Raw genomic sequence first — 15,142 nt, 5'->3', positions numbered from 1 at the left:
GCAGGAAAGTACCCGCTTCAAGGATTCCAGCATTGAGAAAGAGCACACACACAGTCCAAACACAAACGGACACAGTTGGGAGCAACATACAATAATGTGAGGGGCCTATGAGTTTGAAGGAAGTCATTTTCTGAACTGAAAAAATGCACTGCTTCTCCCACCTGCCTGTGAGATGGCAACAGGGAGAATGTGAGGCTGTGAGCTGGCCATGCAGCTGTCTGACCTAAGGAGCTAGAAGAGTGGCTAAATAGGAAGAATGCCATCATCAGGGAGGAGGGGCTCCATGAGTTCAGGGTTTGAAAACTTTTGGAAGCAGTTCCTTCCCTACCACATAGAAAGTGTTAGCTGGGGCCTGGCACAATGGCTAAGTGACTAAATCCTCCTCCCCAATACCAGGATCCCATATAGGCACTGGTTGGTGTCCCGCATGCTCCACTTCCCATCTAGTTCCCTGCTTATGCCCTGGAAAAGCAGTATAGGATGGCCCAAAGCCTGGGACCACATCCACATGGGAGACCTAGAAGCTCCTGGATCCTGGCTTCAAATTGGCTAAGCTCTGGTCATTGCAGCCACTTTGGGGTGAATCAGTCGATGGAAAATCTTTCTCTCTTGTCTCCACTTCTCTGTGCAAATCTGCCTTTCCAATAAAAATCAACAAATCTTTTTTTAAAAAATGTTAGCTGACCTCTTATTGATTCCTTTGGGCTTTTTCCTTTAACTTTTCTTTTTTAAAAAGATTTATCTATTTTTATTGGAAAGTCAGATATATAGAGAAGAGGAGAGGCAGAGAGAAAGAAAGATCTTGCATCCGCTGGTTCACTCCCCAAGTGGCCACAACGGCCAGAGTGGAACTGATCCAAAGCTAGGAGGCAGGAGTTTTCTCTAGGTTTCCCATGCGGGTGCAGGGAGTCCCAAGGCTTTGGGCCGTCCTCTACTACTTCCCTAGGCCACAGACAGAGAGCAGGATGGCAAGTGAGGTAGCCGGGACACAACTCTGCCCACATGGGTTCCTGGCACTTACAAGGCAAAGACCTTAGCCACCAGGCCACTGTGCTAGGCCCTTTTTCCTTTAATTTTTAAAAAACAGATTCATTTTTTCTTTCTTTCACTTAAAAAGCAAAATAACTGAGAGAGACAGTGACAAGTCTTCCATGCACTGCCACTGGTGTACTTCCCAAATACCCTCAGAAGCTGGTACTGAGCCAGGTTGAACCCAGAAACGAGGGACTCCCATCTGGGTCTCCTATGTAGGTGGCAGGACATTAGCAGAAAACTGGATCAGACGTGGCGTAGCCAGGATTTAAACCAGTGCTTCGACATAGGATTTTGGCATTATGAACGGTTCCTTAGTATGCTGTGCCATACCATCCACCCCATTGGTTCTATTTTTAGAAGAGAACTATAGCAGAATATTTATATAATTCTCATTCTTATTATTAGAGTCATTTATACTGAATGAGCATCCATGTTAGATCAGAGGTTAAATTGAGTGGCATCTGGTACCCATCACCAGGTGAGCTAGCACCTGGAACAGAGCCCACAGCCACTGGGCACCTGCACCTTGCCCTCTCGTGCCCCTCGTGTCTATCTGTTCTTGTGTCCTGGCTAAGTGCTGAACTCTGAGGTTTTCATCCAGCTCAGTGTCAGCTGTGAACGTGGCTTCTCCAGCTTGCACATCCTGCTTCTTCCTCTGTGATCGTAAGCACTTCACATCCTCCGTCTGAAGGTCTAGAGATGAACATGAGGCCAGAAGTCATTTCTCTCCCACAGCAACACTGCGTTGTTATTATTTTTAACCCTGAGTACAACACTCAGATAAAAATGATTTGGGAAGCTAAAGGAGAGATCTCCTAAGAGCTAACCACTAGCTTTTCCCATTAGTTTACTTTATATCGTTACCTAGTTCGCCATTCTTTGGGTGAATTAGAATGAGAATACTAGCACTTAAGGAAGGTGCCATTGGACATGAACATAAATGGAGAAGTTGGGTAGTTCTCCATTTATAAGTTAGGGTCACAATGATAAGAAATTAAGAAATAATTTAAACAAATATCATCTATGATTACCTTGGAATAGTGACTACCTGTGTTGCATGCTGTTAATTCTAATAACTTCCTTATATATGTATTTTTTATTTTAAGTTGTTTTCAAAATAAGGATGTTCTTGAATTTTATTTTTCTTTACATGGATTCAACGGATCTGTTTCAGACCATAGAAAGTCTTAAGTGCTGGTATAAATGAATTATTGTCTTTTAAATAACTAAATGTATATGTTAATTTCTATTTCCTTATCTGTGTTATGGCATATTAATTAATACTTAATGACTGTAGTTAATGTAAAAATAGATTTACTGTGACTCACAGTTGGATTTCATTTTTAGTTGCCTTTTTTTTTCTTTTATAGCTTTTCACCTCTGGTTCCTACATCTGGATTGTAGCCATAAGTGGACTTGTAAGTATGCTTCCCTCTTCCTCTCAGTTCCCTCTATATTCTGGAAAGAAAAAACAATTAGGAAAAATGTAGATTGAGGTTATGGGTCATCCTCAGCTGCCTCTGGCCTTCTGTTAACCCTGTCGGGTCTGGGTCCATTGGCTTAGGTGGTGATGAAAAGGGACAGGGCAGACTCATGGGCTCTATTTTCAAAATCACTGAGCGAAAGTATTAGCCAAGCTTTTGATCACTGCTGTGACATTAATGGTCTAATTCATAACAAGAGGGACAATGACAGAAAATGGAGAAGTTGCAGTGTCTAAAATATTGAGAGGCTCTCCACATTTGATTAAGATATCATTGTCATGCAAAGAAAAAACAACAGGGCTAAGTAGAAAGTCAGGCGCTTTAGAGCTGACCCAAGACTCATCGTTACTATGGGCAGTATGGGAAGAATGGAGTGAACTGGAGCAGACTGGATCCTTGTTTTAAAATACAAAAAAACAATTACTATTACTTATTTTCATTTTATTTCAAAAGCTGAGAGACTCACAGAGATTAGAGAACAAAGTTCTCCCATGTGGTGGCTCAGTTCCCTCAGTGCACAGGGCTGGGTCAGGCTGGAGCCGTGAACCCCATGTGGGCCTCCCATGTGGTCAGCAAGGACCCAGGTACTTGCCTTCCAGGGTGTCCATTAGCAAGAAGCTGAATCCAAAGGGGAGGAGCCTGGACTCAAACCAGGCACTCCACCATGAGATGCAAGTCCTGAATAGTGACTTAACTGACATGCCAAACACCTCTACCCTTGGGGCTGCAGTTCCTTCCTTGTTTCCACTGCCACGTGACTTCCGCTTTGATGATGAGTGTCTGTCCTAACAAAACTGTCTATGTGAAGTATTTTAAAAGAAACTGAGAGCATGAAGTTGAGTTTTACCTTCATCCATGGTTTAAATTTAAAACTGCAAAATGTGTAAAATTTCATGTGTAACTAGTGTGTATGTAAAACAATTTTAATTTCTTGGAAAAGATGAAGAAATTCATGATAGATTCATAGTCATAAGTACAGAGGGAAAGTTTGGAAATCACTGCATTTCACTATAGGTGTTTTAAATAAGTTATCACTGTCTTTTTTTTCTTAGTGGTGATGGTGGGGCAATGACTGGTATTATAGACTGTTTATGTAATTCTTTAAACCTGTTTACCTCTTATATTTTATTTCATCTTTATGCTCTATTATTCCTTTCATATGTTCATTCTTATCTCATTAGACTTAAAGCTTCATTCTCCATAACTGTTGTGCTTCCAGCCAGACTTCTGGGGCTTGAAGTCCAGAGCTGACCCTCTCTCTCACCCCTCCCCAGGGGTCATTCCAAGCACCTGCCGCTGTCTAGGGTCCTTAAAGCTCAAGGTGGCTCTGGGACCTGCTGGAGTCAGACTCTGGGGCATGGTTGCCAGGTTCCATAACCAGCCCATCATTCCATCCCACCCAAACTGCCAGTTTGATCAACAGTGACCCATTTGGCCTACAGATGACAAGTGGAGAACTCCTGGCTTTGATAATAAGACCTGCTTGAAGGTGTTCCTGTTTCTTCTGCTATGTATATCTTGCTTTAGCAGTGACAATCTTGGTTGGGTCCTTTGTTGGATACTTTCCCAAAATATCCAAGAATTTGATAAGTACCTTAATGTGTACTGTTTCATTGTGTTCATTTGCCAGTATCCTGTACTCTCAGTATTTAGACCCTTCTTTAATAATTCTTCATATGCTAATTTGTTTTAAAATATTCCATTTTCATTCTTTTTTTATGTTGGCTGTCACCTCAAAAAGTTTGATTTTGAGACATTCAGTGATGAACAAATGGAGGATCCATTTTTATTTCTTTGTAAACTGTTTACTTGCTTATTTGAAAGGCAGAGTGAGACAGACTTCCCATCCACCAGTTCACTCCCTAAATGGTCACAGCAACCAGGACTGAGCCAGTCCAGCATTAGGGGCTGGGGACTCTATCCAGGTTCTTCCTCATGGGTTAGACCTCCACATTAGAGGCCTAGTCTGTAACTTCCAGGACAAACCCCTCCTCCTGTAGTCTTTTTTTTTAATTTTTAAATCTCATATACACATGTTGTTGGCACAGTTTATTCCAGCCCACTACTTAGCGGTACTAGAGTGCTTGTTTTACATTTTTAAAAAGGAATAGTAACTTTAGCAAGGAATTTTTTTTAATTAAAAAAAAATCCCTTCATCCTTTCAGAAGAATGACTAGAATTATACTACTTGGAATGTCATTCCAAGAAAATTCAGCATTTCAAAAAATCCCACCAGGAATAAACGTCTCTGAGACAATTGCATTTTCCCCTTGTGTAATAACTAGTTCAGCTAAAGTCACTAAACCTACTGTGATAAAAAGGCTTGAGAAATGTTCTTATTATCTTTGTGCTTACTGCCACCATAACCAGATGACATTAGCCATGTTTATTTAGCTATTGGGGTCAGCGCTGTGGTACAGAATGTTAGCCAGCCACTACCAACCAGAATTTCAGGCAGTTCTCTGGGTTCCAGCCTGACTACTTATTTGAGTTGGCTTTGTTTGTTTGTTTGTTTGTTTGTTTTAGGGTTTATTTATTTGAAAGAGTTACAGAGAGGGGAGATAGATGGATGGATGGATGGATGGATGGATGTGTGGGTGGATAGATAGAGCGAACGTGCACTGGTTTACTCCTCAAAAGAACACAACGACAAGGATGCAGCATGCTGAAGCCAGGTATCCAGAATGCCTCCTGATCTCCCATGTGGGAGATGCACCAGCGGAGAGCTGGACGGGAAGTGGAGCAGCTGGGACTCCTAGGAGATGCTGCCACTGCAGGCAGTAGCTTAACTTGTTAGGCCACAGTGCCGCCCCTGCTCTACTCTGCTTCCAGCGTTCTGCTCCAGTGCTTGAGAAAGCAGTGAATAGCCCAGGTACGTGCATGTGCCCCTGTGCCACCCATGTAGGAGGCCAGGAAAGAGTTCTTGGCTCCTGACTTCAGCTTAGCCTAGTCTGTTACATTCTCTGGAAACTGAACCAGTAGATGGATGATTGCCTTCTTTCTGTTTTTCCATTTCTGGTTTCCAAATAAATGGATAAATAAATCTTTAAAAATAAAATGATTGCTTTCAATAACAATCTATTGAGTTTTACTTTGTGCTATCCTATAAATATTATTTTGCTTGTTTTGAAGTAAATGTTTTCTTTTTAACTGTCTATAAAAAAGTTGCATTTTTTTTTTTTTTTTTTGCAAACAGATAAGTTTATTTGTGAAGGGACCAGGTGAGCAGGAAAGGGAGAGGAAGGAGAGAGCACCTCTGAAGAGCTGGGAGGTGGGGTGCCTCTCGAAAGAGGAGGGAGACACCAAAGGTTTGAGGAAGGGTCTTGGGATTTTATGCCTTCCCTGACCCCTCCTTGTTGGGCGGGGAACCTACAGGTAAGATGTTCCCCATTGGTGGTCTCTTAATTAATTAGAAAATGGGTGGGCAATGCTGGTGCCGCCCACCTGAAGGTGTGGCCAAGACCTCAGAAGACCTGGATGGTCTCAGTCCCCCCTCTTGAAATCCCACATCCTATTTCTGTACGGGTAAGGGGCGACGATGTCTTCTGGCTACTTCCTGCTGAATCGGGTTGTCGTTTGGGTAAGGGGCCCCAAGAGGTGTGGGATTCACAGAGAGATGGTCTGGGTCATCCAAGCTGCTGTGGCTGAGGTTGGTCGTCATAGAAGTTTGCATGTTCCAGGCCACTTGGAGTCTGAAGACTCCTAACGGGAGAACAAACACAAGACAAGTTAGTAAACAAGTTGCTGCATTGAGGGCCTTGTGTGGCAAGATGGGTGGAGCACATGGGAAGCACTTATCTGTTAGGTGCCTTTTTGAAAAGCAAAAAAAGCTGCATTTTCATGGTGAAATATCTCATAATGTAGTCTGGTGTACTTTAAAAACGAAGATTACAATTGAGGATATTAAAATAATTTTTAGCTTTTGGCTTACACACCCCAGACTAGAGGCTTCATGTCTCAGATTCACAAGTGTGAATTCATGCATTCCAGATGTCTCTTGCTCAACATGACTTCTCTTCCTGTATCAATCAAGTGACTTCCTTTTTTTGGTTCTATATTAAATAGAATAGACTGCTTTTTAAAATTCTTAAAAATAAGTCTTACTGCCAGAAAGAAATACACACAGTGTTGGAGGCAATTTTGTAAAACTGTTGATGAAATTTTATCTTTTATTATTGAGGCCAGTAGTTACCCTAATAATATCTGCATTAAGAAGTTATTTTTATTTTAATTTGGCAGTTAATGTGGTTTTTAACAGAACGAGGTTTTTAGAAAAAGTTATTTGGGTGAAACAAGTTATTTGTTATGTGTTGTCATAGAGACCCATCGCCTGAGTCATGAATTTCTGGAATGCTGCCAGCTTTGCTCTAAACTTGTTCCATGTAGTGATTATTTTATTGATTACTGTTAAGCTAGTTCTGTCCTTGAGGTAAATGTCTCTGAATATGTAACTTTTCAGATCTGCTGATAAAAAGAGGCTGCTAAATTGCATCATGACTGTACTTTGTGCAGTCACTGATGTCGCAGGAGTGGGCCTCAGTTAGCTCTCTGGGGCAAGGGAAAGCAGTTTGGACAGTTTGTTGGCCTGGGAAAACCTGCACTATGACTCCACGCTGTGATCTCTTAGAGATCCCGGCTGTGCTGACAGGTTCCTCCCACTGCTCACACATGCCACTAGGATGCACTCCTGCGTTGACCTCTCCCTTCTTCCACAGATCTGACGATGTTTCATACTTCAGATCAGCCGCATCCATGAGCAGTTGCACAGTTGTAACTGAAAAGCAGGGCTGTGGTAGTCAAGTGGAATACTCCAGTTCACGCAAATTCTTTCAGGTATTTGGGGAGCATCTGCTTCTCCCGTATCAACACTCCTGTATCCAGCTGTTCTTTATGTCCTGGTGAAAGGACTTCAGCAGCTGGGCTCTCTCTGTAGATTTGTAATTCTTATAGTCTAGTTACAAATTACTACTTTCTTTTTGTAAAGAAAGTGTTACTTACAGAACGCTGTCTAGTTTCTTTCTGTGGTTCTGCAGAGAGCCATGCCCCAGCACTTCTTCATTTTGTGCAGTTTAATGAATCATAGTAGTGAGTCATTGCCACTGGGCTGTACCCTAGTTCTCCAAAGTCGGGGTCCAGGCCTGATTGATCCTGGCTTGATTGAAACAGGAAGAGCCTGTTTTTGACCAATTTCTTTCTTATTATAATTCATGTATTTTTCTTTGTTTGGATCCTCTTTCAAAATCTTTAAAAGCAAAATCAGACAGGCCTGCATTTGTCAGACAAGGGGCTTTCCACTGTAACAGTCCCTGCCCTGAGACTCGTCCTGAACTTGTCACTTTTGTGTGGAGCATCAGGCTTTGTTTCCTGATCAAGCAGTCTAATTGTGAAATCAAATCAGTTCTCCCCAGTAATGAGATCAGAAATTTAGGCTGGTAGCAGGTTATTTAGGACCTTGAATGTGGTCTGAATCTGGATTACTTGCTGGGGCAGTGGGCAACTCTAAAGATTTTCAAACAAAAACACTTGTGATGGTGCAAGATACAGAACTCGCATTCTAAGTCACAGGAAGGAAGGAGGAAAACGTGCCTAGAGGGAGCCAGCTGCCTTGTTTGTGGGTTGTGGCGTGTCTCTGTCTCTCCCTTCTGAAGATGGAAAAGAATCATCATGTAGGACTGTGAAGATGCGTAATGTGCCGCGGAGTCTGTCTTAATCCGTGTCCTACTTCTGGCGTGGATGGCTGGGGTGTGGGAGCCTCCGTGCCTTCCCTTTCTGCTCATGCTCCCCTTTCTGCCAGTTCTCCTTCCTTCCCTCCGATGCCTTTTCCAGATGGACCCAACAAGGAGGCACTGTGGCAGGTCCAGTAACTCCATGATGCCCAAGGCTTCCAGTTATTTCAGGCACCTGGGTCATTGTCTAGAACTTCACTGGAAGTGAGGACAGCTGCTCTAAGAAAAATCTAGACTGGACACTGCCATGAGGTTGGTCGGGCTTGTAGGGACCCTATATGGAAGTAGAAGACAACCAGCAGGTGATTAGGAGATATCCATGTTTAGAGAGGACTTCAGTTGTTCATAATTTAAGTCCTGGTCACGTTCAGGGCACCGAACTGAGTGTGAGCTGGTGCACTGCACCTCACACGTGACTCTGATTCGTGCTGGTTCATTCCTACACTCTGTCCTCCACTTTGTCAACCCCTCCTTCTCTGCCCAAGTCCGCTGGACTAGGGGGAAGAAAATATCTCCACAAAGGGCTGAGCAGGGCTGTCTTGCTAGAAGGTATGATCCAGGGAAGTAGCGACTGGTAGCTGTGATTTCTTCAATTCTCAGGGAAGAATAAATGAAATTATGACCGTGTTCTGATAAAACTGACTCAACAGAAGAATCTTTTAAAATGTAGCTATACATTTTCTCACTTTCATAAACAAAAACCAGTCTCCTTTTAAATCCTTTCCAAACTTGTCCTCGTCGCACAACGCTTTCCCCTGTGCATTACTCACTTCAACAGCACTGGCCATTTCTTGCTTCCCAAATGTCCCATCCTAGCTTGGGAGTCTGTGCCATCATGCGGTCACTTTTTTTTCTTTAACCGTCACACGGCACCCATGGTGGACTGGGCACTTGTTGTAGATTATATTATTCAAATGTTTTTGTTGTTTCAGCTACATTTGCTTGAAATATTTTCTGTCCCTACCTGCTGGGCCCATCCCTGTCAATATCAGACGTTGCTCTATGACTTAACGTGAGCCACTGAAAAGAAGTGACAAATGCCTCATCTAAGCAGGTGGTCTCAGAAGTGGAAGTGTGCACTTCCTCTACTGCTGGGTTAACTTTGCCAGGGAGGGGCTGCTCGTGCAGACCCCCAGAAGGAGGACCCTGGAGTAGGACCACAGCCAACAAGGAAGGAGTATGGATGAGAAATGACTCCTTGGTAGAAGCTACTGAAATTGAGAGTACCTTGGAGAAAGATGATACTGCTCTTTTCTAAGTACTTTATAAATACTGTCTTAATAGAGGGAGTACTATCCCAGTTTATAGATGTAAAAGTTGGGACATGAATAAACTAAGTAGTTTGTACATGCTGATAAGTTGTAGAGGCAGAATTCAGATGGCCTTAGTGTCTGTGCTCTTGGTAGCTTCTTCCACCAGAATGTTACCATTTTCCCCTTCTTGGAAGTTATCATGGTGTTAGCTTGCCCATACAGTTTTTATTGCAGTAAGAATCCTTTCAGCTAGACCCACCCTCCTGACAGGCTTGCCTGCGAACAGTACATTGCTGTTGATAGAGGTACAGTGTTTCACGTCATATTTGCAGGGCTTATCTTCTTCTTCACTGAACCTTATACCTGTTGAGGGTAGCCACCCCCCCCCCGGCCTCTGACACACCACTCCACTCTTTCATTCTTCATGTTGGTGAAATCTTGACGTATTTACCTTTTATTGGTGGCTTGCCTTCCTTAGCAGAAGGTCCCCATGGGTCATTCCTGGTGTAACACATTGCAGTTTCTCTTCCTTCCTTCCTTTTGTCCTTCCTTCCTTTCTTTTTCTTTTCCTTTTTTTTTCTTTTTTTTTTTTTTTTTTTTTTTTTTTTTTTTTTTGTATTGGAAAGTCAGATATACAGAGAGGAGGAGAGACAGGAAGATCTTCCATCTGATGATTCACTCCCCAAGTGCTGCAATGGCTGGAACTACACCAATCCCAAGCCAGGATCCCTGAGCTTCTTTTGGGTCTCCCACACAGGTGCGGGGTCCCAAGGTTTTAGGACATCCTTAGCCTCTTTCCCAGGCCACAAGCAGGGAGCTGGATAGGAAGCAGGGCTGCCGGTATTAGGACCGGCACCCATATGGGATCCCAGCACGTGCAAGACAATGACTTTAGCCGCTAGGCTACCATGCCGGGCCTGCGGAGTTTCTTTTGTTGTGGAAGCTGAATGCTGCCTGCCCTGTGTATACTGCTGCAGTGAATATGAGAGTGCTAATGTCTCTTTGAGAGCCTATTTTCAGTTTTACAGGATATACACCCAGAAATGGAGTGGTTGGATCACATAGTTCTAGTCTTTACTTTTTTTTTAAGATTTGTTTTTATTGGAAAATCAGATTTACAGAGACAAAGAAACAGAAAAAAGATTCTCCTTCTGCTAATTCACTCCCCAAATGGCTGCAGCAGGCATAGCTGAGCTTACCTGAAACCAGGAGCCAGGAGTTTTCTCCAGGTTTCCCAAGCAGGTGCAGGGTCCCAAGAACTTGGGCCATTCTTGACTGCTTTCCCAGGCCACAAACAGGGAATTGGAAGGGAAGTGGGGTAGCCGGGACGCAAACTTGCACCCACATGGGATCCTGGCACATGCAAGGCAAGAGCCTGAGCCACTAGGCCACCATACTGGGCCCTAGGACCATCCAAGCTGTTTTCCATAATAACTGCACCAGTGCATTTCCACCAACAATACACAAAAGTTCCAGATTTGCTACATCTTCATCAGCACTTGTCTTTTGGTTGGTGTTGTTTAATTGTAACTGTCCTAACAGCTTTGAGATGATATTTCATCATGGTGACAATTTGATTTCCCTGGTGGTTAATGATATTGAGCATTTTTTTTCATATACCTGTTTGCTATTTGTATGTTTTCTTTAGAAAAATGTCTATTCAGGTCCTAGCCTACTTTTTTGTTACCATTATTATTACTATTGCTATTGAATTCTGTGAGAACCCTGTCCTCTTTGGAAATCTTATTCATTGTATTCTTCCACACCTAGCACTGTGTGTGATATTTGATGTATATTCTCTAAGTAATTATTGAGTTCACTTTTTGAGAAAGTATTCCATCTACTGCACCACTGTGCAAGAACCAGCAATGACCAGACCTGGACCAGTTGAAACAGGTAGCCCGAACCTCAATCCATATCTCCCACATGGGATGGGGACCCACAAGCCAGAGCTATTATTACTATTATTATTATTTTAAATATTTATTCATGCATTTGAAAGTCAAGGTTACAGAAAGAGAGGAGGAGAAACAGAGAGAGACCTTTCATCCATAGGTTCACTCCCCAGATGGCTGCAAAGCCAGGAGCTTCTCCTGGGTTTTCCATGTAGAAGACAGGACTTCAAACACTTGGGTAATCTTCCACTACTTTTCCAAGCCATTAGCAAGGAGCTCAGTCAGAAGTGGAGCAGCCAGTACAACACAAACTGACACTTGTATGGGGTGCCGTTGTGTCCCTCCCCACTGTTATAATTTAAAAACAAAACATTAGTGCTTTGAGGTTGCCAGGAAGCCTTCAGTGTGTGCTGCCTCTCCAGGCCACCAGCATGCTCATCTGATGGTGGAACAGCTGGGCTTTCCATTTTAGAAATGGGGATGCTGAGAGTGATGTTGCTTATTTGCTGGTGAGAAGAGCCTCCTGGGTGCAGTGCTTTCCCATGATTATCTCAAGGCCTCATCAGTGGCTGTACCAAGCACCAGGTACATAAAAAGCTGTCCTTGGATTTGTCCTTAGCTAGTATCACTAAAATTCTTTCCCACTCATCACTAATGGCGACATGAATGTGGGAGGCAGTCTTAAATAAGAAGTTTCCAGAATACTCAGACACTGCAAGACATAATCAACAACTTTTTAAAAAGATTTATTTACTTTTATTGGAAAAACTGTTCATCTGTCTTTCCAGTAAGATAAGGAGAGAGAGAAAGAAAGATCTTCTATCCATGGGTTCACTCTACAAGTGGCCACAACAGCCAGAGCTGAGCTGATCCGAAGTCAGGGGCCAGGGGCTTCCTCCAGGTCTCCCAAGTGGGTGCAGGGTCCCAAGGCCTTGGGTCATCCTCTGCTGCTTTCTCAGATCATAAGCAGAGAGCTGGATGGAGAGTAGAATAGCCAGGACACAAAACAGCGCCCATTTGGGATTCCGAAAGATGCAAGGTAAGGATTTAGCCAGTAGGCCACTGTGTAGGGTCCTGATAATGAACAACTCTCTGTGTTCTGTAGGCTAGCCAATCTCTAAGAAAATGTCATCTCATTGGCAGTCTCTTTTTTTCTGCTGTGAACTTCTGAATTACAGCCATGCTTTGTCTCCATAGATCATCGGGATAATAAGCTGCTTCTGTCCCGTTGCTGGATTAAAAAGCAGCTCAGATTGCACCTTGAACAACCCAATGTCTTGCATTTCTCATACTGTTATATAGGAAAATATGAGGTAAAGAGTTGGTCATAATGTCGAGGGAAATCTGAAACATGTTTGTCTAGTTCAGTACAGCCGTTGGAGGAAGGAGCAAGAGGGAGAGGAGAAGTTTCTCATAAGCCCCATGCTTTGGCACTGCAGAGATTTCTGGTAGATTATCTGAGGCTGCGGAGAGCATTTTCCCATGGAGTCTTCCTATCAGGAGACTTGAAGTCTTAAATCAGTTTTGATGATCTATTCAAATGTTATCTCAATTTAAAAAAAAAAAATAGAAACGCCCAGTGTTCCTTCCTCTTTGGGGCAAAGTGTTGGTATTTTTCCTCTGTTTTGATAATAACTTCTGGGAAAAGGCTACGGTAAAATCCATACATGCTCTTTGAATTCATTCATTGTAAACAACAGCATTAGGTTTTTACCCAGAGTCTGCTCATGTTTATGTTGCTAGCTGGGAATATTCACTTTTAAGATACCAGAGTTTTGTGGTTGAAAGTTTTTATCCTGCTAAAATCCCACCTCTTACATGACATTGGGAAGATTTTAATTTCTATGATTTTTTTGATCTCTACATTCAATTTTCTGAAAAACTGTTTCCCTTTTTTTTGTTAATTAAGATGCTATTAACACAATAGAATCCAGTGGGTTTTTTTCGTGTGTATCGTGTTCTGTTTTGATGGTTGTGTATACTTCTGTATCCACTGTCATAGTCAAGATAGAAAACAACTCCCTTGCCATGAAGTGTTTCTGTACCTTTGCCCCTCTTCCCAGACCCAGCTGCCGACCCCTTCTGAATGATGCTGCAGGTCTGCTTTTTCCAGAATTTCATATATTGGAAATCATATATTACAAGATACTTTGTGGTTTATGTCTTTTATGTTTTATTCATCTACATTCCTTTTTGTGGTATTAACCTGTGATGTGGACACCCACAGTCTGGTATCCATTCACCAGCTGGTGAGCGGATTGCTTTGTGAATATGTGTTTTCACTTCTTTTGGAATACAGTTCCTGGGTTGTATGCTAAGTGTGTATCTAACAGAAGAGGCATTTTTGCCATATTAGTTTACAAAGTAGCTGAGCCACTATATATCTTCGCCCTGAGCGGGTGGGAGTTTCTGGTGTTCTACATCCTTACAGCGACAGTGTTGTCAGTCATCCTAGTGGAGGCATAGTAGAATCTTGTGATTTTTGTTTTGCATTTCTTTAATGATTGATAATGTTGAACTTTTTTTGTGCACTTAGCATCCTCCTCTGTGTCTTCTTTTTTTTTTTGCTAATGACTTATTTACTTATGTGAAAATCAAAGTTACAGATTACATACAGAGAGACAGAGAAGTCTTCCCTCCACTAGTTCACTCCCAAATGGCTGCAACAGCAAGGGCTAGGCCAGGCTGAAGCCAGGGACCTGGACTGTCATCCTGGTCTCCCATGTGGGTGGCAGAGGTTAAAATACTTGGGCCATTTTCCACTGCTTTCCCAAGCCATTAGCAGGGAGCTGGACTGGAAGTAGAGCAGCTCGGACATGAACCAGTGCCCATTTGGGATGCCAGAGTTGCAGGTGGCAACTTTACCCATCATGCTACAATGCTGATCCCACATACATTCTTTTGTAAAGTATCTGTTCATATCTGTATCATGTTTATTTACCTACTTTTTTCCATTGAGTTAATTGTATACTAACTAAGTTAAAGGAAAATTTAAAATATATATAATTTTTATTTTTGTTGGAAAGTCAGATATACATAGAGGAGGAGAGACAGAGAAGATCTTCCATCTGCTGGTTCACTCCCCAAGTGGCTGCAACAGCTAGAGCTGAGCCAATCCAAAGCCAGGAACCAGGAACCTCTTCTTGGTCTCCCACATGGGTGCAGGATCCCAAGGCTTTGGGCCGCCCTCATCTGCTTTCCCAGGCCACAAGCCTGAAGCTGGATGGGAAGCAGGGCTGCGACACAAACTGGTGCCCATTTGGGATCCCAGTGTGTGTAAGGTGAGGTAGCCACTAGGCTACCATTGCTGGGCCCAGGAAATCTTTATATAATTAAATATCTTTATATGTTCTTTATGTAAGACCTTTACTGGAAAAGTTCTGTAAAAATTTTATGCCAGACTATGGCTTTCCTTTCTGTCATGTTAACAATATCTTTCAAAGAACAAAGCTTTAGAATCTTGGTCAACTCATTATTATTCAAGAGGTAGCATCTATTTCCCTCCTCTGAAGTATAGATTTTTTTAGTGACCCATTTGTAATGAACAAAGTATTAACAAAAAATGACAGCATCCCACATGGGATGCCAGCTCCACAAGCAGCAGCTTTACACACTACCATAGCACCAGCCTAGTGTTTAAGTTGTCAGTGTACAGGCCTTGTGCATCTTTCATTTAATAGAATTCTATTCTGGTGGAAGATTTATAAATGAAATTGTTTTTATAATTTTTTTTGCTGGTATAGCCAAAT

The 15,142-nt window shown here is 42.6% G+C and overlaps 1 protein-coding gene across 1 annotated transcript in view; it reads left to right on the top strand.

Annotated features, from left to right (window-relative positions):
* UBAC2 (UBA domain containing 2) overlaps positions 1–15,142 on the top strand; it is a 154,987-nt gene that overhangs the window by 89,844 nt on the left and 50,001 nt on the right. The window contains exon 6 of the mRNA XM_012926824.3: positions 2,406–2,453. Within this exon, the coding sequence (XP_012782278.2) occupies positions 2,406–2,453 (48 nt within the window). The remainder of the gene's footprint in view (positions 1–2,405; positions 2,454–15,142) is intronic.

This window comes from Ochotona princeps, chromosome 12, assembly GCF_030435755.1.
Source record: "Ochotona princeps isolate mOchPri1 chromosome 12, mOchPri1.hap1, whole genome shotgun sequence".
In the NCBI taxonomy this organism is placed as follows: domain Eukaryota; kingdom Metazoa; phylum Chordata; class Mammalia; order Lagomorpha; family Ochotonidae; genus Ochotona; species Ochotona princeps.
This window is presented reverse-complemented; position numbering and strand designations above follow the sequence as displayed.